The sequence below is a fragment of the Ascaphus truei genome, chromosome 2 (assembly GCF_040206685.1).
Source record: "Ascaphus truei isolate aAscTru1 chromosome 2, aAscTru1.hap1, whole genome shotgun sequence".
NCBI lineage: Eukaryota > Metazoa > Chordata > Amphibia > Anura > Ascaphidae > Ascaphus > Ascaphus truei.
The window spans coordinates 12,887,149-12,913,580 of record NC_134484.1 but is presented as its reverse complement, the minus strand read 5'-3'; the positions used below and the strand labels follow the sequence as shown (position 1 = coordinate 12,913,580).

General features: G+C 44.8%; 1 protein-coding gene across 8 annotated transcripts in view; it reads right to left on the bottom strand.

Annotated features, from left to right (window-relative positions):
• The window catches only part of TOP1MT (DNA topoisomerase I mitochondrial), a 75,784-nt gene that overhangs the window by 29,463 nt on the left and 19,889 nt on the right, over positions 1 to 26,432 (bottom strand). For 7 of the 8 annotated variants that reach the window (XM_075581400.1, XM_075581409.1, XM_075581430.1 and 4 more), the window contains 5 exons: positions 20,576 to 20,668; positions 20,221 to 20,319; positions 19,500 to 19,563; positions 14,909 to 16,197; positions 59 to 174 (listed from right to left, as the gene is read on the bottom strand). In XM_075581400.1, the coding sequence (XP_075437515.1) occupies positions 59 to 174; positions 14,909 to 16,197; positions 19,500 to 19,563; positions 20,221 to 20,319; positions 20,576 to 20,668 (1,661 nt within the window). Of the gene's footprint in view, positions 1 to 58; positions 175 to 6,338; positions 6,573 to 14,908; positions 16,198 to 19,499; positions 19,564 to 20,220; positions 20,320 to 20,575; positions 20,669 to 26,432 lie in introns of those variants that run through there. The other variant, XM_075581444.1, reaches the window with a different exon arrangement.

Here is a 26,432-nt window from a genome sequence, read left to right as displayed (position 1 = left end):
GATTCTTCCATGCCGCAGCCTGGGAGGAAGTAAGAGTAGCGGGAGTTTCTGTGCTCACCGTCGTAGAGGAAGTTCACATCTCCCGGGAGAGGCTCGTAGGGCGGGGCGAAGTAGGGTCCCTTGTGTTCCAGGAATTTCCATTTCACACCATCCTGATAGTTGTCCTCTTCCCACCTAAATGAGAAGGTGCAGCCCGGTTATTAAAAAGGTCATCAAAAACGGCACTTTTAACATTGCAAAATGTTTTCACACGTTTGAGTATTCCATCCCGTCTTCGGCCTACAGGCGCCTTCATAAAGTACTTCATACAAACAGGTACCCTTCTGCACAGCTTACTAACGGAGTATTTCCATTGGTTCAGAGTTGTCGTGTTGCTTAACCCGTTATCACACTCACCTGCGAAAGAGCCCTTTAGTATGTTGCCTCCGTCCACAATTAAAGCGGTGAAGCGAGTTCAACTTGCAATTTTAATGGCAAACATAAATAAACCATCCCTTATTAATGAGAAAAATCGGCAGTATGAGATTCCCTGGCATCAGGAGGCTCCAACCTCCCCCGTCCCTCTTCTTACAGGAATGGGGTATAAATGACACACTTGCTAATTATGGGATGAGTTCCCCTTACTTTGGCAGCCATTCCCAATAGTAGGGGACCAGTGGCTCTACGCAAAACCGTTCTGCAAACTTCATTAAGGAATAAATTAATTCAAATAGATTATGGATCTTCTCGGCGCACAGGTCGCAAACTTCAGGGATCTGCAGTTATAAGGAATACCACCTTTTAATTTTTTTATTGCTGGGAATTTGCACATTGTTTTCATATGTTTAAAACATGCATTTTGCAAAGTGATCAGAATAAAATAATTTTATATTTATTCTCATGACTTTTCAATGGTCTGCGGGTGTGTACACACATCCATCAGTCTCCAAATGCTTATTTATAGGAAATGTATGAAACATTCATTCTGCTGTTTTTTTTTGTTTGTTTGTTTTAAAGTTATTACAGTCTTAAATGTAGGTAAAATGACTGCATACTATAATATACATACAGTACAGCAGCTTATTGTTATAAGCAAACAAGATGTTCCTCTCCCACCCACATTGCAGCTCAGTGGTCACAGACCATTCCCTTTCGACTGATCAGCATTGCTCACAGAAACAGCGCTGCTACAAGTATTTCAGCAGGTGCAGGGTTCCCTCTGAACCAGCATGCTAAGGGTTAACATCTGAGCTTCCTTGCTGTGTTTTGTCAACCCAACCCCTGCAGTGCTTATGACTGGACAAAGGAATTTCAAAGCCCAGATTAATTCATTCAGTTGTGCTGCAGCCGCTCTATTGCTTCTGAAACTCCCCAATGCTCTCATACCCTGTACCCAATGTACTTACCCTGCATTTAGATTGTAAGCTATTTTATTAAATAAAAACACCGCTTAATTTCTAACGACATTTTATTTTTTAATCAGCATTAAATGCTTACTCGGCTAAGATCACCATGCTCTTCGTGGGGAGGACTAAGACTGCGGCAAAAGTGGGAGAGCGCTCGCTGGCGCGCGAGTGCCGTGACGTCAGGCGCTGGGCATTTCATGGCCAGCCAGTTGTGCGCTTGAGGGGGCGTGTCAGGGGGCTCGGCCTTCACGTTACGGAGCTGGTTCACCCTCATTGGGTGAACCGCTCACGTGACGCATCAGCGAGCAGCCAAATGAAATTTGATTGTCTCGCCAAGCAGGTAAGCGCCGCGCATGCGCAGGCCCTTGCTCATGCTGGCCACACACATTGCATCAATGTGTTCCATCGCGGCCAGTGTGAGCGTCGGGGCCTAAGGCTAAGGCCCCGGTATCTCCGCTGCAACGCGCGCCCGCGAGATTGGCGGCGCGTGCAGCCGATTACCTGGTCTGCAGCTCACTGCAGGAAGAGAGACCGGGGGAGGGGGGGCGTGGCGGGGGAGTGACGGGGGCGGGGCCATGACGTCACCCGGCAGGTTCGCCCTCATTGGCTGAACCGCCAGGGGGCGTGCCGTATCGCTCGACGTGAGTCCTGCTCTCAATTCTATTCAATTCTATTGAGAGCAGGAGCAGCTCTCGCCCCAGCGCTGCGGCCCCGGCGCCATTGAGGGGAGGGCTCTCGTCCGTGCAGCGTCCGCCACAGTAGGCAGCGGGGTCAAGGCCTAAGAAGTCCAACTCAGGCCACAAGTACATGAGGGAGTTTACTCATGCCCAGAACTGTATTTTTCTAGTGATAATAAAGGTCTGTACCTAACAAATGAACAAAAATGAATGTAACGAAGTTCTTCCTTTAATGCATGTATAAATATACTGTGTGCCATTTGTCATTTTGAATGGCTGCATGTTTTTACATTTGCTCACCTCTGTTCCCCGAGGCCTTTCTGATTAGCTCAGAGTATAGTCTAGTTCCGATTGTAAAGCATAGCTCACATATTAAACCACTGCATGCCAATAACGTTCTGTAAAAGCATTCATGCATCAATGCAAGAGCATGTAGTACAAACGAGAATTGCTCAGCGTATCTATTTCACTGCGAAAGACACACAAAGCATTTAAAGCAGAAACACTACAGATGCAGCGGACGTTATCCGACCATTTACCAGGTTGAATCACGCACTATAGTGCATGGTGGTCCGAGACGGCCCGCTGCAGACTGAGGCCTCGTTCAGGGTGTCAGCTGCAGGACTCGGAGGGAGGGCGTGAGGGAGGCAGTGCTGCAGTTTGCTGGGCGATCTGTGTTTATCCCCCAGCAGACTTTTCAGCGTTGGGGAGGGGGCAGGGTTACACACGGCAGGGTAAGTATCCAAGTTGCAGTCATGAAATCATTCTGAAGAATGATTTCATTGGCTGCCTTGGTCCCTGTGACGCTGCTGCAGTTCCAAAAAACGAAATTTTCGTTTATTGAAACTGTAGTCAGCTTCAACTTCTGGCTTCGGAGACAGGGCAGTTGCTACCCTGAAAACCAGTATTCAAATTGAATACTTTGTTTCTCACTGCAGCACGCCCTCCCTCCGAAGCCAGCACCCTGAACGAGGCCTTAACGGTCCATTGTATTAAAACAGCAGGGGTCTCTGTTGTGTGAATCCTACTGGGGTCTACTTGTCTGTAAGAGACGCAAAGTAAGAGATAGGCTGAATCAGTCACTACTGTAGCTGCTAGGGTAATGAAGCTGCTTACATTTTATTTTTATTCAGGGGGTTTGTGAGCACACCAGCCTGAGCTGAACAAAGTTGATTTCTGTCACATTATGGCACATGACCCACAGGATTTTAGCATGGCAGGGAAACCGGCACCCCATAACGGGGCATGTAACTCGGGAAATAGGGGGTCCCGGGACCTGAAATCAATGCGGTTCAGCTCCGGAGACCCCCTGCTACAATACTGTAGTGTTTAAAATTAATTATAGGCTAAAGCAGTAAAATTCAGGGCATTATTGAAAACCCTGCTCTCTGATTGGATAATGCCCGGAATTTTAACCAATAAGTAATGCCCTGAATTTTAGCAGCTTGCAAAGTGCAGTTTTCAATCTGTTTATTTCCAGCCAATCAGCTTTCAGAACAGCTGAGACAGGGCAGGGGATTGGTCAAAAAGTATCAGCCACTGTTTGAGGGGTCTGCAAAGTAGTAAGTGGCTGTCTGCAGTTTGTTTGTGTGTGTGTGTGTGTGTGTGTCAGTAGCAGTGTCTGTGCTGTTGTGTTGTATATCTGTCTAGAAGTGCTGTGTGTGTGTATAGAGCTCCAGTGTGTGTGTGTCAGTAACAGTGTTTATGGGTGTAGCAGCAGTTTGTGTGTTGTGTATAGAGGTGCAGTGTTGTGTGTGTGGGGGGGGGGGGGTGTTTAGAGGTGCTGTGTTGTGTGTAGAAGTGGGGGGGGGGAGAGTGCAAAGTTTAGTAAGTGGCTGCATTTTTTATTGTGGCTGCAGTGTGTGTGTGTGTGTGTGTGTGTGTGTGTGTGTGTGTGTGTGTGTGTTGTGCTATGTGTAGCAGTAGTTTGTGTGTGTGTGTAGAGCAGATGTGAGTGTGTGTATAGAGCTACTGTGTGTGTGTGTGTGTGTGTTTGTGTGTTTGTGTGTCAGTGTCAGCAGCAGTGTTTATGGGTGTAGCATGTGTGTGTAGCAGCAGAGTTTGTGTGTGTAGAGCTGCTGTGGTGTGTGTGTGTGGCGAGCTGTGTGTGAGTGTGTGTGTGGCGAGCTACTGTGTGTGTGTGTCAGTGTCAGTAGAAGTGTTTATGGGTGTAGCGTGTGTGTAGCAGCAGAGTTTGTGTGTGTAGAGCTGGTGTGTGTGTGTGTGTGTGTGTGTGTAGAGGTGCTGTGTAGTGAGTGAAGAGGAGGTGCTGTGTTGTGTATCTAGAGCTCCAGTGTGTGTGTGTGGTGTGCTTGTGTGTGTAGAGCTGCTGTGTGTGTAGAGGTACTGTGTGTGTGTGTGTGTGTGTGTGCACACACAGAGGGGGCGGTAGTGTGTGGATATAGATATCTGCAGTGTAAGAGTATATAGAGGTGGTTTCATGTATTTACCATTTTAATAAAAAAAATCTATTTAACTATACAAAAGTGTCTATTATTTATGAAAAAAGCCTACATTTGGCCTATAATAGTAATAATCCCCTCAGAACAGGGCATTACTGGCCAATAATGCCCTGGCTGAGTTAAAGTCCCTCGGCTTCGCCTCGGGCCTTCAACTCTTCCAGCCAGTCTTATTGGCCAGTAATGCCCTGTTCTTCGGGGATTATTACTTAAGTAAACCCCCCGCGATCGCCTGTTAGAGGCGCGCAGGTAGAGTGACTGATTCAGCCTCTTACAGACAGGTACAACCCGTAGGATTAACACTGCAGGGACTCCTGCTGTGTGAATCTGATGGGCCATTAGTCTGCCACAGCAAATTTTGAAAAGATTTCGTGGATATCTCGAAAACCAAATTTGAGAAATGGTCGGATAACGGCCGCTGCATCTGTACATCCCACCTTTATTCCCCCTAATTTCTATATCTACATCCTTCCCTAAACTGGCAACCGTTTGGTGCTCGTTTTAATCTTACATTTTTTTTTTTTTAAAGTGTGTGCTGAGCACGTGCATTTTATGTGAAACTTGTCAGTGTTTGTCACAGAAATGTTATTTTATGATGCTGATGTTTTTAATTCAATGAAAGATTTGAGTATAATTTATTTTTGTGTTGAAATTTCCATACTATCGCTTGGAACACATGATATAATTGACATAACTAAAGTAAGAGATATATTTTGGATTGTACAATATCCAAATGCCGTTACTCTCAAAAGTCTTTAATTCAATGTAAATCATAAAAATAAACAGTTTCAGTGACAAAACGCAAAGCAGTTTGACTTACAAGGCACGTGCTCGTCACACCCCATTTTATTCTTTTTATAATCATTAGTTACTATATTATATTAATGTGTGTACAATTCATATGTTCGATGTTTAAACACCTTGCATCTTTTCCACTTCTGTTTTTTTTTGATGATACATTTGTAAGATTTTTTGCTATTTTCACTTCTATATGTATTCCTTTTGTTTGTTTGTGTATGTATGTACACACAGACTATGGGGGGGTGGGTCGTTTCCATTCGAGGAGGAAGACGTAACTTAACATGAAGTAGATTTGTCCAAGCAAAATTTTTGTAGGTGCCTGCAGAGAAGTTTCACTTCAAAAATCCTGATCGTGTGCCTAAAGAAATGGCCGCCGTCTAACTGTGCTGCAGATATGTAACACATTACTAACACATTGTTACAGCTTTCAGAGTAATTCCGTTTTCTGTTTGGAACACAGCAACAGATCTGCTTGATACTTTGTTGCTAACGGGCAGAGCTCAAAAAGGTGTGCCAGAGCCTGTTTCAAAAGAGGAAGTGGATATAACTTTCTATATGGTTGCTGTAGCAAAGGATGATAAGTATATTACAACATTAAAATGGCATTAGGAGTTTAAAAAAAATGCAGACCATATTAACCAATACTGCAGAACTGATTTTAAGCAAATAGAAATGTTCACGTTTTGCTGCTTTAATATGCACCCCCTCTTCACACTGTCACACTCTGCAGATTTCCTGCTATAGTGAACTGCAAAGCATTTATCTCTGTGTGTGAGGAGACATTCAGAGTCACAGAAGATTGCAGGTTGAAATATTAGAAATGATAAATTAAGGGAAATGGATAAAGCCAGCTCATTTTGACCTTGAGCAAGTCACTTGCTCTCCCTACCATTGATCCTGTAAAGTCTTAGGGACACACCGCATGTTAGTCAACAACTCAAAAATTACTACAAAAGAAAACCTAAATAGTTTGATCATGTATAGCCCTGCATAAAAACGAAATTAAAAGCGCATACCTCATTTTAGCAGAGGTTGCTTTGGTCCTTGCTGTGCAAAGCAGTTTGTGTTTGATAGAAATTGCATTGAAGCACCATCCAAACTGCTCCTCAATACACGTCCTAACAGACAACGTTAAAACCAGTCTGCAGCCATGCTGTAACATAGCAGACAGTGACACAGGGGAGCCAATTACACACACACCGGCACAGAAAATGCTGCATGACACAATGCTGCTCTCAAAGCGTGTCAAAACTGTGTGCAGCTCAGGTGACCTTTCACCCGGAAAGGTTTTGTGATAAGAAAAGAAAAAAAAAATTGCTATGGGAAATCTCTCAGCAACACTGAGGCATCCTGGGAAGTGTAGTTTTTTTTATTGGATATCAGGACTGCAGCTTTGTGTCTGCATACTTTTAACCCTTTCCCTCTGGCTTTGAATGAACATCTGAATTCTCTAAACAAACCTGTCTTCCCCTAGTTATGTAGCTAGTTTAGTGTGCCTAGGAGTTAACTCCTTCACCCTAAAATGCCCATAATTTAAGTCCAAAACAAAGTGTTCCTCCTATTAGGTTTCTGTCAGAAAGAAATCTTTCGGTTCCGGACATTGACTGAACCCGCACACGCTATTCTACTGAACCCGCACACGCTATTCTGACAGCCAGTGAAACTTACAGTATAGATGCAGCCACCAGTATCCCAGGACTTGCCTGGGAAAATACTGGGGCTATCAGTGTGAATGGGACCGCACGGCCCCCCGCTATGTTAATCCGATGGGCCATTAGTCTGCCCGCAGAATCTCACAGAAATGTTGCAGTGTTACTGAGAGATAGCCCCAGTATTTACCAAGGCAAGTCGTCAGATACTGCTGGCTGCGTCGGTACCTCCATAAAAATGCACACGCTCATGAGCTCCTATAACTGACCTACAGTAGCAGATGTTCTAGCCCAGGGGTGGCCCCTCCACTCCCCAGGGCCACCAACAGGTCAGGTCTTCAGGATATCCCTGCTTCAGCACAGGTGGTTCAGTCTTTAACCTGTGCTGAAGCAGGGATATCCTGAAAACCTGACCTGTTGGTGTCCCTTGACACATTTCAATATGTCTTTTACATATTCTTAACCTACAATGTGGTGTAGTGTCTGAAGTAGGACACAGGTGCACATTAGCACATGCATTGCATACCAGTGAGAATTAAAGGGAAGCTGAAGTTATTTTTAATTGATGAAGCTGAAAAAACAGATTATTTAGGCTGGGGGGGGGGGGGGGGGGCGCCGCAGACTTACTTACCTACCTTTCCTTGGCGCCGCATCGCCATGGCAACGCGGGTCGGGGGTCATGTGACGTGATGTCACGTGACCCCGCATGCCATTTGACGCTGGATATTGGGTATGGGGGGGGGGGGGGGCGGGGGAGGGCTCGAGCATAGGGGCTGGCAGGCAGGGGGGGGGGGAGGCGAAGCACAGAAAGTTTGCGCGCCCCTGAGGCAAAAATACTATACAAAGGGCTGTTGGCAAAATTAAAAACAAAGATCTTGCTAATAGAATTGATTGTAGTCATATTTCCCTAAGCAGTGCTTTCAAAAATATATCAATTAATATTTTCAGCTGTACAACTTGGTTAAATCTACCCATAATAATAATGGTATCTCATCTACAATGATGTTTAAATGTTCTGGGGCAAATGTATCCCACACCACTACGGGTTAAAGCTGCAGTTCAGTCTTTTTTTTTTTTTTTTTTTTAATTTATTTTTTTACTTTAATAGTTTCATGTGTGCAATCTCTATCTACCTAAAGAACTGTATAGCTGTCAGTCAATCCGTTCTCCATGTATTGATCGGCGAAATTTTTGTGACATAATAAAAGCTGGCATTTGTTTATAATTTGCCTCCGGCAGTCAGTGGAAGACTCATGAATATTCATGAGTCTCCCAGTGACGTGTGCTCGCTCCCGATCTGCCGCTGTGTGGTGCCCCCTTCTGCCCGATCCCTGTGGCTGTCAGCCTGCGCGAGATGGAGGGGGCTTGTGCCGCCAGTGGGGAGGGGGGAGCGGGAGATGTGTCCCCTTCTGCTCCGGTCCCTGTGTCTGCCTCCCTGCCCGCACGGGAGATGCAGGGGGGTTGCGCTGCCCCCGTGGGGGGTGGGGAAGGGAGGGGGGAGCGGGAAATGTGTCTCCCTTCTGCTCCGGTCCCTGTGCTTGCCTCCCTGCCCGCACGGGAGATGCAGGGGGGTTGCGCTGCCTTGTGGGGGGTGGGGAAGGGAGGGGGAGCGGGAGATGTGCCCCCTTCTGCCCCGCTCCCTGTGCCTGCCTCCCTGCCCGTGCGCGTGGGAGATGCAGGAGGGTTGTGTCCCGGAGCAGTGGTGGCAGCAAGGTGGTGATTGTGTGTGTATATATATATATATATATATATATATGTGTGTGTGTGTGTGTGTATATATATATATATGTGTGTGTGTGTGTGTATATATATATATATATGTGTGTGTGTGTGTATATATATGTGTGTGTGTGTGTATATATATGTGTGTGCGTGTGTATATATATGTGTGTGTGTGTGTGTGTGTATATATGTGTGTGTGTGTATGTATATATGTGTGTGTGTGTGTGTATATTAGTGTGTCACCACAAGTACCCAGTCACTCACCCTCCCACTCACCCTCTCCCACCCACCCACTCACCCTCTCCCTCTCCCACCCACCCACTCACCCTCTCCCTCTCCCACCCACCCACCCTCTCCCACCCACCCACTCACCCTCTCCCTCCCACCCACTCACCCTCTCCCTCCCACCCACTCACCCTCTCCCTCCCACCCACTCACCCTCTCCCTCACTTATATCTGGCTTTTTTTACTAGATTAGTAAGGAACTATGTACAGTAACAAGGACTAGTTGTAGTAAAGTATAAATGTAATACAATAAATAAACTGTTATGTCAAAAACAAATGTTATTAGTTCTGACTAGGAATTTTATTCCATTTCTTTTTTTAAAAGGTGGGACTGGGGCCAGTAGATTTTTGGGTGATTTGTACAAGCGGTCTGACAGAAGTATTCTCTGACTTCCAGTGTCTGCCGCTGCTACAGCGTAACTCCTCCCTACCGCCCTCCTGTCCCATTCACATGGTCCTCTTCTCCCTCCGCCACCACTGCTGTCCTCTGCCGCTGCCGAGCTTCGCTGCAGGATGCCGTCCTTCTCTCTCTCCGCCACCACTGCTGTCCTCTGCCGCTGCCGAGCTTTGCTGCAGGATGCCGTCCTTCTCTCCCTCCGCCGCCGGCTACTGTCCTCTGCCGCTGTCGAGCTTCGCTGCAGGATGCCGTCCTTCTCTCCCTCCGCTGCCGGCTGCTGACCTTCGCTATATATCCATACATACATATACATACAGTATATATATATTAAAAAAAAAATATATATATATATATATATATGTTCTTCAGTATTTATTGATACCTTTTTTTTATTTGGACCAACAATTTGTGTCATGGGACAAGCTTTCAAGAGTTTTCCTCTTCCTCAGGTCAAGCAATACCATAAATATATACGCACATAAACATGCGCACACACAGTGTATATGTGTGCGTGAGCGCATGTATGTGTGCGTGTGCGCATGTATACGTGTGTGCATGTATCTGTGTGCATGTATCTGTGTGCACGTGTACACTACCGACACACTTTATCCTAGCAGGGCTAGTTCCGCAAGCCGGGGGATGCCCCGGCTTGCTAGCCCCACTCCCTCGGCGTGCCGCGCGTCACCGATGCGCGGTCACGCGTCATCGGGTGTCAGCGCCCCCTGCACGCACGTCCAGGGCTCCCCGAGGGAGCCCTGGTGTCCCGCGATCGCGGGACGGCGGCAGGGGGTTCCGGGGGACCCGGCGGACCCGGCAGCGGTAGGGAGAGCGCCCCGATCGGAGGGCGCTCTTCCGCTGCTTTGGCGCGCGCCCGGCACCCTCCGGCGCGCGCCAGGTTACTGCTGCGGCCGAGAACGGGCAAATGCTCGAATAAACTCGGCCGCAGCAGTATGTGTGCGCGTGCGCATGTATATGCGTGCGTGTGCATATATATCTATATCATACAAACACATACATACACACCTAAGCTCCGCAGGGCCCTGTGCCTGCAAAATGTCTCTGTAAAGTGCTATGTAAAACTAGCAGCGCTATACAAGAACAAGCCATTATTAATTTTAATAACACATTGAATTGTACACATTCACATACACACAAAATTAAATATACATATTGTTTACAGTATTATATATACAGATTTGATTTTAAATGAGTTGTTAATATTTAACATTAACTACACACGTGCAATGTAATAAGGTTTAATTAATTAATTCTGAGCTACTCTCCTTTTCTGCTGCTGCTCTGTCAGTTCTGGGGGAAGATCATGTGACCTGGCAACGACTGATACATTTGTGCTCATGTACGTGCACAGCTGTGGTGGGGGCAGGACTCACAAAGGGGGTAAGCGCGGCCCTCCAAACCTAGCCGCCAACGCTCCCTTACCCCCCCCCCCGCCCGCTCCCTTACCCCCCCGGCCGCTAACTCCCCGGCCGCTGGGGGGCCAAGCAGCCTCGGATCTGCGCCAGTCCCACTCTCCACCACCTCTCACTCCCGTTGTGTGTGTGTGTGTGTGTGTAGGGACATTTTACTCCTGCCAACAATTTGTGCCTCACTTTCACCCCACCCACCCCCTACCCCTGTCCTTCACCCCCCCTACCCCTGCCCTTCTCCCCCCCTACCGCTGCCCTTCACCCCCCCTGCCCTTCACCCCCCCTACCCCTGCCCTTCACCCCCCTCTACCCCTGCCCTTCACCCCCCCTACTACCCCTGCCCTTCACCCACCCCTACCCCTGCCCTTCACCCACCCCTACCCATGCCCTTCACCCACCGCTACCCCTGCCCTTCACCCCCCCTACCCCTGCCCTTCACCCCCCCCACACCTGCCCTTTGACTGACGCACGCACACACCCTGACTGACGCACGCACACACCCTGACTGCTGCACAAACACACACACACACACACTGACAGAAACACACACACACACACTGACACAAACACACACTGAGACACACACACACTGACACACACACACTGACACACTGACTGACACACACACACACTGACACACACACTGACTGACTGACACACACACACACACTTACTGATGCGCGCGCGCACACCACCACACCCACGCACGCACACACACACACTGATTGAATGACTGACTGACTGCCGCACGCACGCACGCACTGACTGACTGAGGCACACACACACGCACACACTGACTGTCACACACACACACACTGACTGACACACACACACTTACTGACGCGCGCGCACACCCCCACACCCACGCACGCACACACACACACTGACTGAATGACTGACTGACTGCCGCACGCACACACTGACTGACTGAGGCACACATGCACATGCACTGACTGTGTGTGTGTGCGTCAGTCAGTCTGTGTGTGTGTGTTTGTGTTTCTGCGTCAGACTCACTGACGCGCGCGCACACACACTGACTGACGCACACACAATGACTGACGCACACACACTGCATGAAGCTGTAAAGGAGGGAGGGGGGGGAACTGGATTGATGTGAATGGGGGACAAACAGAGAGAGGGGGAGGGGTGAGGAGAGAGAGAGGAGCGGGAACATTACATCCCGGGCAACGCCGGGTCTCTCAGCTAGTATAAAATAAACGTAAAGAGAGGGTGCATACCATTCAATGATGGATACAAAAAAAAGGAACAACAGGACAGTCACTCTTATACTCCCAGAAAGTGAATATATATATCATTTACGTGAATCACTATCCGTATTTGAAGTGTGTGTGTATATAAATATATATATACATACAAATGAGCATACAGTAATATTTCCATTTGCTATTTGCCTTGCTATGGAGGGTTTTTGTCACTTTTTTACTCACATAACTTCACATATACATACATATATAATATATATATATTATATATATATATATATATATATATATATATATATATATATATATATATATATATATATATATATATATATATGCAGTGGAAGTGTATTGTGTGTATTTACCTACACACTCACTCCACATTTCAGTAACATACATATACATCTAAATAATATTCACATATACACATTTGCTATAAATGGAATTATTACAATTTTACATTATATACACGTGCAATGAATGGAATAAACACTGTAATATAAGTTTGAAATCGCCTATCCAAGCTGCTATGCATGGCTGATCCCTTTTCTCCAGCTTCCTTGAATGTACTCTATGAGGAAGATCATGTGACCAGATGCTAGTGCACGTTTAGAGAGAGGGAGGGCAGTGCTGACAAAGGGGTGTGCCTGGGTTTGTGACAGGACATGAAGGGGCAGTGCCTTAGCAAATGCTTGTTAAAATAGAATACAAGAAAATTGGTCTTTCAAAGTTGTTTTTTTAAAAACAGAAAATGCTAAAAGTATTATTTCTTACTACAGAACTGATTTATTAAAAAAACCACACATGCAGGATATTGACTGAACTGCAGCTTTAACGGATATTCAAATTCATTTCTCAGATCCCTTTCGTCTGTAATTTTTTAGGTATAGCAATCTCCATGAATAATATAGAGAGGGGCAGGCCCCGATAGGCAGGCCCCTTCTCCTATTCCCATTCCCCCTCTATTTCTGCATCCCATCCACATCAGTTTAGATCTTAAAAAGTAAACACTTTATTTTTCATATATTTTTATCTCAAGGAAACCTTTCAGGCAAATTGTTTGAAGCAGCAATCCCCGATAATTAACACATTCAGTGCCATTGACCTCCCACCTCCTCTCCCTGCCCCCTCCCACCCCTCCATGGAAATGGATGCTCCAGCATGGACAGATCATGTGACCGCTCTTCGGAGAGATCACGTGATCCTTTCTGGGTTCCGGCCAATGCCGCGCTGACTGCAAAAAGCCCCTAATTAACTATCAAACAGCCATATCATAAGGGCCTCTTCGATGTCACTTTATGATGAACGGTGTGCGCCATTAGGTGACTTAAGGGGTTAAACTTAACCCATCCGATTTTCTTACACGATTACAAATGGAGCATCTGCCAGAGCTGGACCGCACTATATTCAGTACCGAGGCCCATCTGGTTGCAGAGATCGTTACCGTTGTGGTCACCAGTATTACTTTTAGCTTTGTAAAGGGGATTTATAAGGCCGTCCAATACGAAGCTGCAACCGGTGATGTTGCGGCTTAACTGGCCCGAGGTTTGGCTGACATTTTGTTTCTGGGTGGAGAGATTTACACCTGGTAACTTCACCGGTATGCAACCAGGGGGGTCCACAAAGATAAAAATGGATCGGTTCAGCTCTGGGGGATCCTCTGATCTCATATTAATACAAATAAGGAGTTAAAAATATATATTTTAGCCGAAGTGGAGTGCCAGAGCAGCAACACACTTTCTCAAAAACTTGTGTCCTAAAAGTGAACCTCTACACCTACGCGATAAACACTCATCTTACATGTAAAGGTGCACCAAGAGCAGCAGGACGACAGTAAACCGTTCCCAATGCATACTGTACAACGTAAATAACCTCTAGATCAGGGGCGGCCATCTCCAGTCCTTAACGGCCACCAATCGGTCAGGGTTTCAGGACATCCCTGCTTCGGCTGCTTGAGCCTCCTGTGCCGAAGCAGGAATTTCCTGAAAACCTGACCTGCTGGTGGCCCCTGAGGACTGGAGATGGCCGCCCCTGTTCCAGAAAATACTTTTAAAACCCATTTACAAATCATTGTAACAGATTTCAGCCACATTAGACTCGCACGGCTGGCTTCCCATGGAGAATCCCAGGCCGGGCGCTTTTGGCAAAGTAGGTCCTTGGTTAACAAGCACTTTTTTTTTTTTTTAAAGAGAGACATGGACAACATCTATGCACCGCTGGCACGCTGTCGTAGGTGAAACAGCGCGGTAACCCTGGAGCACTCGCTGGCGGCCGATTTAAAAAAAAAAAGGCATATTCTCCCGCTGGTGCGGTGTGTCCCCGCTGCAGAGCACCACCAGCTGCAAGGAAATTGGCTACATCTGTATAGATCAAGGCACAAGTGGTGCGATTCTGGGGCACAAAACCTACAGTGTGTGTCAAGGAGAAATCTTATTAAAAGCAATATGATTTTTGACTTGCATCTGAAATTCTTTTTACCACAGAATGATACTTTTGTTTTGTTTTTTAATCTTACTTTGGGTCTATTAAGGCAAAAGGAGGCGTCACAGACTATACATAGATCCTGCTACATACTTCAAGTACACTTGAAATTTACTGCATGCCAAGTTATCCACCAAACCCTTAGATGCTTTTTATCTGCAGTTTTTAGGCTTCCACTGAAGTACGAGGGAGACACTGTACTCCGTATCCTATACCTAGCTGCCAGCTGAAGAAAACCACTCGGACAAGAACTCAAGTAGACGCACAAGTGGAATACACAGTATAAAAAGCCAATTGGCATTGCTACTCTTCCCCACTGACTTCTAATAAACCGCGAATTCCTCTACTTCACACCGATTTATTACACACTAGCCGACTAGTGAAGATTAAAATGTTACTCACCATTTCCACTTTGAGTCTTCCTCCTTTTGTTTGGCCTCTTTCGTTTTCTTGGCTTTGGTGTCTCCCGTTTCTTCACTCTTCCGTTTTCTGGACCGGCCTCCCTGGTTGCCTGGTTGGACTCTCTCTTTGCTCTCCTCTTTGCGGATGACCGTGTCTCTCTTTGCTTTAACCTGGTCCTTCCCCTCGCTTTTCTCAGGATCCTTCTTGGATTTCTTGCTTGCTGGGTCCGATTCCTTTTTGACCTTGTGCTCTTGTTCCCGCTTTACCCCTTTTGATTGGCTCTTGTCTTTTGTGTGTTCCTTTCTTTTTTCTGTCTTCACATCTTTCTCTTTGTTTTTGATATCCTTTTCCCTCTTCTCTTTATTTTCCGCCTTCTTTTTCAAGCCCCCTTTCTCCTTTAGCTTCTCTTCACTTGTCTTTTCTTTGGCCTTCCCATCAGTTGTTTTGGTGTCAGAACTTTTTTCCTTCCGCTCATCAACAGGTTTCTTATGTCTATCCATTTTCTCGGTTGTATGCAGTGTCTTTACGGTGTCGTGTGTTCGATCCTTGTTACTACCTTTCCCTCCACTCCCTTTGTGTTCACTTTCAGGCGCCCTGATCCCCTTTCGATGATCCTTTTCTACCTTGACTCCACCTTTCTCCAGTGTCTTGCCTTTTCGCGCTTGCTCTTTCGACTTGCTCTTGTCGTCGAGTGTTACTACACCAGGCCCTTTATCCTTAGGCTTCACGTCACCTCCGTCTTTCTTCTTCATTGGATCCTGCACTTTTCCGGTGTCTTCGGTTACCTCTGTGGTGCTTCCATTTTCTAACATTTTTTTCTGCTCACTTTTAGACTCCTTGTTTTCTTTCCCCTTGGTTTTCAGGTCTCCTGTTTTTTCTACTATCTTGTCCCCCACTCCTTTTGGGTCATTTTTTTTCTCCTCATCTCTCCTTTCAGATATTCCTTTTTTCTTTGTCTCGTCTATATGCTCTTTTGCTCTCTTTCTTTCTGGCTCCCCGACTAGTTCTTGTTTGTCTTTTACCTTCTTCTCTGGATGTTTGTCGTCAACCTTCTTGGCATGGCTCGATTCTTTTCCCCTTTCCTTCCCAACACTGCAATCCTCAGCCTTCTTGGGTTCCAGAGTCTTCCCACCATCTGCTTGTTTCACATCACCTTGTCCCATCGAGCTAACCACCATCAGGATTACTTTGTCCGCTTTACCAGTTGACCTCAAGTCCACTAGGGAAGTCTCATCTGTGCTCTTGTCAACACATTCGCCTTGACGTTCTTTACACTGCTGCTCTAAAACCTTTATCAGAGAAAACACTGGGCGTGAACACAATAAAACTCGGAACATTTGTACAACTTATGACACCAACGTTTTTTTTTATTTTAGAAAAAAAGAAAATCTGTGAGCACCTAATCATAAGAGTAATATGCAGGGTTGAACTTACTGAGTCCCAGATGCCCATTATCTCCATGCTAATAACTAAAGGTTATCAAAACCAAGAACAGACGTTATTTTCACGGCGATTAGCACATATTCACAAAAGCCAACTATATGGACACACGACTACTGCACACTTTTGATTGAGCCTGTTGGGTTCTGTACACTCCTGCACTATCCAGCTTATTCATGTAGTTCCCAAGAGATATTCCTGGTGGCATAATAAGATAAGGCTAAAGCAGTAAAATTCCGGGCATTACTGAAATCCCTGCTCTCTGATTGGTCAGAATTCCGGGCATTATTCATTCAGTAATGGGGAATTTTTGACAACTTGCCAACTCACCTTTCAGAGATGCAGGGGGAGCCTCCGGCAAAAACTCCGCTCCTCTCCTCACTGAGCACGGCAGGATAAGCAGTCTCTCCCTCTCTCACAACATGGCAGCATAAGCAGTCTCTCTCCCTCTCACAACACTGCAGCATAAGCAGTCTCTCCCTCTCACACAACACTGCAGCATAAGCAGTCTCTCTCCCTCTCACATAACATGGCAGCATAAGCAGTCTCTCTCCCTCTCACACAACACTGCAGCATAAGCAGTCTCTCTCCCTCTCACATAACATGGCAGCATAAGCAGTCTCTCTCCCTCTCACACAACACTGCAGCATAAGCAGTCTCTCTCCCTCTCACATAACATGGCAGCATAAGCAGTCTCTCTCCCTCTCACACAACACTGCAGCATAAGCAGTCTCTCTCCCTCTCACATAACATGGCAGCATAAGCAGTCTCTCTCCCTCTCACACAACACTGCAGCATAAGCAGTCTCTCTCCCTCTCACATAACATGGCAGCATAAGCAGTCTCCCTCTCAGCTGCTAGTGCTGTCAGAAGCTGCTGTGTCCCAACTGGTAACTTTGTTACTTGCAACAAAGTAATATTTCTCACCACATCTATAGCCTGTGCTAAGGTAATTTGTATTTCCTTTTTATTTAGTTGTAGTTAATATCACAGCCCCCCCCCCCACTTCTCTCCCTCACCCCTTTTCCCCACTCGCCTCTCTCTCCCCCCTCACTTCTCTCTTTCTCCTCCCCCCCTCCCCCAACCACCTCTCTCCCCTCATTTGCTACTTTACTTTTTCCTACACAGGTGCATCAGCATAGTTCCGAGTTAAATATCTTTACAAAAGTGTCTATTATTTTATGAAAAAAGCCTACATTTAGCCTATAAAAGTAATAATCCCCTCAGAACACGGCATTACTGGCCAGTAATGCCCTGTTCTGAGGGGATTATTACTTAAGTACGTGATAGACACGAGTGCCACAGCACATTAATGGGAGGAGCCAAGAGAAACCCTGTTAAATGCTTGTTTACCAACTTATCCAAAAAAAAGTTTATAGTTCTCACATCGTTTCTTATACACGTCTCCATCATCCATCCACTTCTTTACCAAGTGGTGCCACATTTAGCCCATTGAGCGTCCCATGACATCACACTTAGAGGCCATGGCATGGGTGTTTAGCTTGCTTTCATGGGGAGATCGTGCTCTGCGCTCCTGTGGAGCACTGAACGTGATCTGGCCGGCAGAGGAAACGGAAGAGGACTCCTCTCCGTGACGTCGCCATGTGTCTGACCACTCCGGAGCCCCGGCCAACTGGCACTCAAAGGTTTAAAGGATATAGGATAAATAGGGTATATCTTGGGTGCCGCCATACAAATAAGGATATTAGGTCACTTTATATCACCGTTGCTTTACAGGTATAGTGCTATTCTGACGCTTCTTTACGATGTTTAGGAGCATAAGTTAGTGACACGGATGGACTACAGTGTTTTCTCTTAATGTAGTTAACGTATGTTACTTACTCGTTTTGTACCCTCAACCACTGTCCACCCTCCCCCAGGGACCCTTAACCCCCTACTTCCCTCCCCCCAGGATCATAACTCCTTTGAACCTCCCCTTCACGGGAATCTAAACCCCTCCATCCCATGCCTCCCTTTGGGACTCAATCCCTCCTCCCCTTCCATGTCTGCACTTCACCCTCTCACCTACACTGCTTCCCTCACCCCAACATCATCATTCTCACCCTTAGGGCCATTCTATACAGCATGCGGCCGTGCGTGCCTATGCTAAAGCGCGTGCCGCATACTGTTCGTGTATATACTGTGTGAGTATATTGTGCGAGTATACAGTGTTTATGTGTGTTTGTGTATATGTATGGGTGTGCGTGTGCATTTATATGTAATTTATTATTTGTTAAAAAAAACATTAATAAAATTTTTATTTTTACCACACTTGTGTAGACACACACACACACACACACACACACACACACACACACACACACACACACACACACACACACACACACACACACACACACACACACACACACACACACACACACACACACACACACACACACACACACACACACACACACACACACACACACACACACACACACACACACGGCGCGAAAAGATGAATTTCTTCATCTTCGCCGCTGTCTGTCGTCTCCCCTCTCCCTGCCGTGCGCGCGCAGCCCTTGTATAGAAAGGCTGACTGACGTCAGCCAACTAAAAATCGGCGCGCACGGCGCAACACGCGCCCGGCACTATAGAACGTGCCTTAGATACTCCCTCCGTTGCAAACACATTTTATTAATAAGATGTAAAAATTAACAGCTTTCAACAATTCTTAAAAATGAAATGCCTTTTTAAAATGGAGGAAGTATCCAAGGGTGAGACTGATGGGATGAGGGGGATTTTAGGCGAGAAAAATTTGATGTGCAGACATGGAAGGGTTTGGAAATGAAGGGCCCTTCTAATAAATCTAAAGAACATTTATTTTGACACATTTTATTTCGATTTACTAAAACATTTTCGGGGTGGGTATACATACATACATACATACATACCTGAGCCTCTGATTGAGCCACCTATGCTGAAGTAGGGCTATCCTGAAAATCTGACTTGTTGGGGTGGCTTGAGAACTGGAGTTGAGGCCCACTGAAGCTATGCTCTGTTCTACAGTACTTTCAATATTTTTATATAAAAGTGAAGCATTGTATGGTTATTTACGTGCAACTGCTTCGTTCATCTGGTAAAAGTTTGCAGTCTAAGAAACTAGTGCGAAACCATGAAAAACACAGAAAATAATCAAGTTCACTTACAGGGCCTTGGTCAATGCTTCTCTCTTCACTTTCATTTTTAATCTTTGGCCCTTCTGTCTCTGGCCTAAATAAGGGAAATTAGAATAATGTTAGAAACAATCTGTTACTCCTTCATTTGTATGTGTATTGTCAACGTGCATTATTATCCAATTGCACTTTAATATGGAAGGTACGGTAGAGCAGACAGTGTTGGCAATTAGTTAGAGAATACACTCCTCAAGAGTAACATTTGTATAAGTATATATCACATCAAAGTGCTGTGAAACACATTCACCCCTCTTTAATCTGAAATTAAGTGTGCTTTGAAAGGGTACCATAATCTGTCAAGGATCTCAGGGACATGAGACTTCACTGAGACAGTACAGTATCGTGTCAGACGTTGAGAACTTGAACCACTTTACTTTGTCCATTAATAAAAAGTTCTTATTTATTCAGCCTGAAACGTCTTCTGTTGCACCCACACTAAAACATCTGTCAAATTGTAAACGTAATCCAACCAATGTCCATTTATAGGGGCTGCTGAGGTCATACACATAGAAAGAATACAAATTAAGCCCTTAATTACTTTACGAACAAGGCATAGGTAGCTAGTCAAACGTAGATAGCACTGGTTTTGATAAGCGTGTAAGTTACATAAAATACCTTTGTGTCATTCGTCCAAAGGGTTTTTTGTTACTTTACAAATACTCAATTTCCCCTAAACCCACTCCCCCTTACGAACCCTTCGGGATTTGTCTTGGTGCACTGTCTTTTTTCATGCTCTTCACTCCCACCAGCAATCTTGTTGCAGTTCTCATCAAATCTGACTGTAACAGGTGGCCTGGAAATGAACAGGAAAGGTTGTTCTTAAAAAGGGCCGTCCCACTCATGGCTTTTAAGTGAACTAATGGTAGTCATATATTTCATTGATTACATGTAGGTGATTAGCAAAGTAGACAAGATAATACATTAAGTTTGGTTTTCAACTATTTGTTTAAGTTTTAATGTGTCCACAAACTACTGTACCGTATGTTCAGTCATAAAAACACTGCAAGGGTTAATACAGCAATGAGAAAATGAGAAAAATCTATACATACAGCTCTCTTTTGCAGTCAGCAAACTTGTAGTCTTGCACTTCACTTATTTTATTGAGACAGTTTTGAATGGGTTCCAGGAAACATGCGGGAGCACTACATGTAGGAACAAGAGTTAGGAAAAATGATACAAAATGCTAATTTATCTTCTCTTTTTTTATAGTACAACAAAATCAGAATATGAATATCTCGTCATTATTCTACCTGTAACCGACTTTCCAAGGTCATGGTCTTTAACATGTTATACATACAGAAGTGGCCAGATGCACCCACTACACCAGGGCTACTCAACTAGCTCTCCAAAGGGCCAGATCAGAAATTATTTAAGAGTAGTAGTGTTATGGATTACAGGTAGCACAGGTACATATATAGCATAAATGTCTTAGTACAGCTTAGAGCATACTGTCGCATACTAACTACATTTTCTTGCTTTGGAAATAATACCAGTTTTCAGAAGTTTGCAAATAGAGTTTCTTTGAACTGCCAGGAAATATTAGCCAGGGTGTTTTTATAACATATGTCGCTGAAAGCATGAGCTTACAGTAAAGGAGAAGTTGCTTGACTGCAGACCTCCTGTGATTAATTTGCTATGCCAGTAGACCAAGTTAGCAGACTCTGCAAGTTTTTTTGGGAGTTATTGCCACACAGATAATAATGACGTATGACACGGGCGATACAAAGCTTAGCATAATGCCAGGTTAGATGAGAACCGAGTGGCGAGCCACATGAGAGGAGACCTACCGAGACTGGCATGACATATCATATAATACCTTTGTGGTCGTGAGTATGACAGCATACAAAGAATAACTGAAATCTCTGCATAGATAGATTGGATTGTTAGCATTTTGCTTATTTTGTTTCTGGTTACTGTGTTGTATTACAATAAACAACAACCTTATCTTATACAAACTCTGAGTGACCTCTCTTAATATTCTCACAATACCCTAACACAAAAAAGAGCGAGAGACCATTTTTCTGCAGGGCAAGAAATTGTGATAAAGTGCTTCTGCTTAGAGCAGGAAATAACTTATTGCAAGACGTTACCTGGGAGAAGAGGGTGTGGCCTGACCCACAATATTTGGCGCCCCAAACGTGATTGATACTCAGGGAGTTGTACAAATAAGTAATAAATTATACGCTACCCATTTAATCTTTAAAGTACAAGTGTATGCTATTTCCTCTTTATAATAGAGTTGGTACACATTTCAATCAGATATCATGGCTGTCAGGGATTTTGCACGAGTTGCAGACCGTAATATTTTAATGAGAAATCAGTATCAAAGAGATCTGAATGATGGTGAAATTGTTGCATTTGAAATCCAATTTGGTCCATGGGGACCTGGTGCCAGATATTCATATATAACTGTAGATACAACTGTTGATCCAGTCACATATCGATACATACAACAGGCATATAATCCGTTAACACATACAAATCATTAATTTGACATATAATGCCTCAACTATTATTTTGGGGCAACAGTTTATGTACATTTAGATATAAATGTAAAATTATAAACATTTTGCAAGTATGTATAATACATACAGTTGGGTCCGGAAATAATTTGATAATGACACAATTTTCAAAATTTTGGCTCTGTACGCCCCCACAATGGATTTGAAATGAAACAACGGAGATGCAATAGAAGTGCAGACTTTCAGCTTTAATTCAAGGGGTTGAACAAAAATATTGTATGAAACGTTTAGGAATTGCAACCATTTTCATACACAGTCCCTTTATTTCAGGGGCTCAAATGTAATTGGACAAATTAACACAATCATAAATCAAATGTTCATTTTTAATACTTTGTCGAGAATCCTTTGCAGGCAATGACTGCTTGAAATCTGGAACGCATGGACATCACCAAACGCTGGGTTTCCTCCTGTGTGATGCTTTGCCGGGCCTTTACTGCAGCTGTCTTCAGTTGTTGTTTGTACGTGGGTCTTTCTGGCTTAAGTTTTGTCTTCAGCAAGTGAAATGCATGTTCGATCGGGTTGAGATCAGGTGATTGACTCGCCCATTGCAGAATATTCCACTTCTTTGCCTTAAAAAACTCCTGGGTTGCTTTCACAGTATGTTTTGGGTCATTGTCCATCTGTAAAGTGAAGCGCCGTCCAATCAACTTCGCTGAATTTGGCTGAATCTGAGCAGACAATATATCCCTATACACTTCAGAATTCATCCGGCTGCTTCTGTCTTCTGTCACATCAATAAACACCAGTGACCCAATGCCATTGTAAGCCATGCATGCCCATGCTCTCACGCTGCCTCCACCGTGTTTTACAGATTATGTGGTATGCTTCGGATCATGAGCCGCTCCAAGCCTTCATACTTTTTTCTTCCCATCATTCTGGTACAGGTTGATCTTAGTTTTATCTGTCCAAAGAATGCTGTTCCATAACAGGACTGGCTTTTTTAGATATTGTTTGGCAAAGTCTAATCTTGCATTTCTATTCTTGAGGCTTATGAATGGTTTGCACCTTGTGGTGAACCCTCTGTATTTGCTCTCGGCGAAGTCTTCTCTTTATGGTAGACTTGGATAATGATATACCTACCTCCTGGAGAGTGTTCTTCACCTGGCTGGATGTTGTGAAGGGGTTTTTCTTTACCATGGAAAGGATCCTACGATCATCTACCACTGTTGTCTTCCGTGGACGTCCAGGCTTTTTTGTGTTGCAGAGCTCACCAGTGCGTTCTTTTTTTCTCAGAATGTACCAAACTGTTGATTTGGCCACTCCTAATGTTCCTGCTATCTCTCTGATGGATTTTTTATTTATTTTTTTGCTGCCTAAGGATGCCCTGTTTCACTTGCATTGTGAGCTCCTTTGACCGCATGTTGTGGGTTCACAGCAAAAGCTTCCAAATGCGAATGCCACAACTGGAATCAACTCCAAACCTTTTACCTGCTTAATTGATGATGAAATAACGAAGTAATAGCCCACACCTGTCCATGAAACAGCTTGAGTCAATTGTCCAATTACTTTTGGTCCCTTGAAAAAGAGAGGGCTACATATTAAGGCCTTCCTGCCTCTCACCTGTATCCCCTACAATCTATCCTAAACGCTGCTGCCAGAATCACTGTACTCTTTCCTAGATCTGTCTCAGCATCTCCCCTCCTGAAATCCCTCTCCTGGCTTCCGATCAAATCCCGCATCTCACACTCCATTCTTCTCCTCACCTTTAAAGCTTGACACTCTTCTGCCCCTCCTTACATCTCAGCCCTAATTTCTCGTTATGCACAATCCAGACTCTTGCGTTCTTCTCAAGAATGTCTTCTTTCTACCCCATTTGTATCTAAAGCCCTCTCCCGCCTTAAACCCTTTCCACTGACTGCCCCACACCTCTGGAATGCCCTTCCCCTCAGTACCGACTAGCACCCTCTCTATCCACCCTTAAGACCCACCTTAAGACACACTTGCTTAAAGAAGCGTATGAATAGCACTGTGGATATTCTGAACACGATACATAAAGCTTGGCCCCCTGCAGACGCACTTACCAGAACTCCCTCCTACTGTCTCTGTACGTTCTCCCTACCTATTAGACTGTGAGCTCCTCGGGGCAGGGACTCCTCTTCCTTAATGTAACTTTTATGTCTAAAGCACTTATTCCCATGCTCTGTTATTTATTTGATTACCACGTGTATTACTACTGTGAAGCGCTCCGTACATTAATGGCGCTATATAAATAAAGACATACAATACAATATTAAAGAGATGTCATTCCTAAACCCTTCCTCCAATTTGGATGTGAATACCCTCAAATTAAAGCTGATAGACTGCACTTTAAGCCCATATTCATTATTTAACTGTAACTTGAATTTATTTTGGTACACAGCCGAAATAACAGAACTTGTATCAGTGTCCAATTATTTCCGGACCCAACTGTATGTATATACAGTACATTACACATCAGATCATGCATAATACAAAGTGTGTAGTACAAAGTGAGTTTGTGTGAAACATTGCACTTTGCGCCTGTTCATTTCAAACTGGCTGCTTGGGCAGCTGAGAGTCCGAGGCCTAGCTTTAGTCTGAGGCCTAGCTTTAGTCCGAGGCCTAGCTTTTGCCCACGGGCCGCCAGTTGAAAAGACCTCCTGGGCTTCAGGTTATGAAACAAAAATAACTTACAAGTTGATAATGCAATTTTTGTTTTTCCTATTTGTTAATGGGTATCTCCATCAGGCTGTAGAATGTTTTCCTATTTAGGGCTAATAGAGCAGTTCCTGTTATTTAGAAATGATTGGGGTGCTATACCTTTAAAATTTGTTTATTGGGGCACAGCTAGGAAGCTAAGCAGACGCAGGTCTGCTGAGCTCTGTCAGGGCGGAAGAGCTGCGGGGCTATCCGGTCCTAGATGCCCTCCCCCCCCCACCATCCGAGGGGTGAGGGAGAGAAAAACGGGTGCTCGCGGCCGTGCCGCCAGGATCGATCATGCGGTGGCCATTTTGTTTTGGCCGTTAAGTCCTCCCGCCCCCCCCGCCCCCATACACCTCTTCAGAGCAGGCACTCTGCTGAATGGAGGGGCACAGCAGGCACTACTCCGGCCGGAGGCACTGCTTGAGGAACATGGAAGTGAGGTCTGACAAGCTGGCTGGCCCATGCTCAGCAGCCCCAGCCTTACGATGGCTGCCACCTGCGCAATTGAGCAGTAAGGGAGCCCAGGGTAGATGTGGCAGGAAATGGACGGGACATCTGTCTAAATGAGGTACTGTGACCACAGGGGAGCACTACATGAGCCAAACAAATACACACATAGCTATACACTTACTGCATCAACTTAATCTGGCCAAAAGCGAAATAAAACAAAATAGACACGCAAGCCAGCAGCAGAACTGTAGAGAATGAGATTACCCTCAATAGGGAAGGTGGCTGGGGCTCTAACAGATGGGACACACTAAAAAAGAAAGCAATTCACCATAGAAAATCCTGAATCCTTTCAATAACGCAATTCAATAGGAAAAAGAGGCTGAGGAAAAACCCGTTTTGCAAGACTTGACGTGATAAATTTACTCTTAAGAGGATTTAGCATTGAACTGCAGTCAGATGACATATATATATATACATATATATATATACATACATACATACATATATATATATACATACACACATATATATATATGTACAAATTATAAGTCCAGCAATAATTGGAGTAATACTCACAGATGATTGAATAAATATTCTGTGTCACTCCCTAATGAGAAGCACAACCATAGGAGTTTTCTTAACTTCGGTTTACAGGGTCATTCTTCACTTGCAGGGTAAAATATCCTTGAAGTTTGAATCCTCTGGAAGCCTCTGTGTGCAAAAACGTTTAGGAAAGGTACCAAATAGAAAAAACAAGACATATAGCCCATGTAAAGCGCTGCACTTTGATAAAGCCAATTTTTGCCGAAACATGTCCATGTAATCTTCTTCTTTTTTTTTTTTTTTTTTGCACATTAGTTTTTATTCTCTCCCTTTTGCTTCTTTGATTTTCGTGGTGCAGCGTTTTACCAGGGTTATATGCCTTGTTTTTTCTATTAGACCTGTGGAGAATGCCCACTGCAAAAAAAAAAAAAGGCTGCAGCAGCTAAAGCACACTCCAAAAAGGTTCCGGTGGCTCTCCGCAAGGCTCACCGAGGCAAGGGACAGAAAGGGAACCCGAATTACTGAAGGCCAGGCAGAATATGCCACAGACATGACGAATTTAGCAACAACAAAAAAAAGATATACAAAAGCTGCTGACAGACCTGACGCTTATGCTTAAAACCGAACTGTCTGAGATTAAAAAGGCCTTACTACTTTGGGAGATAAGGTGGATGAGCTGGAAAAAGAAGCCGGAACAGTCTCAACAGTTCTGGAGTATGTAACTCAAAGT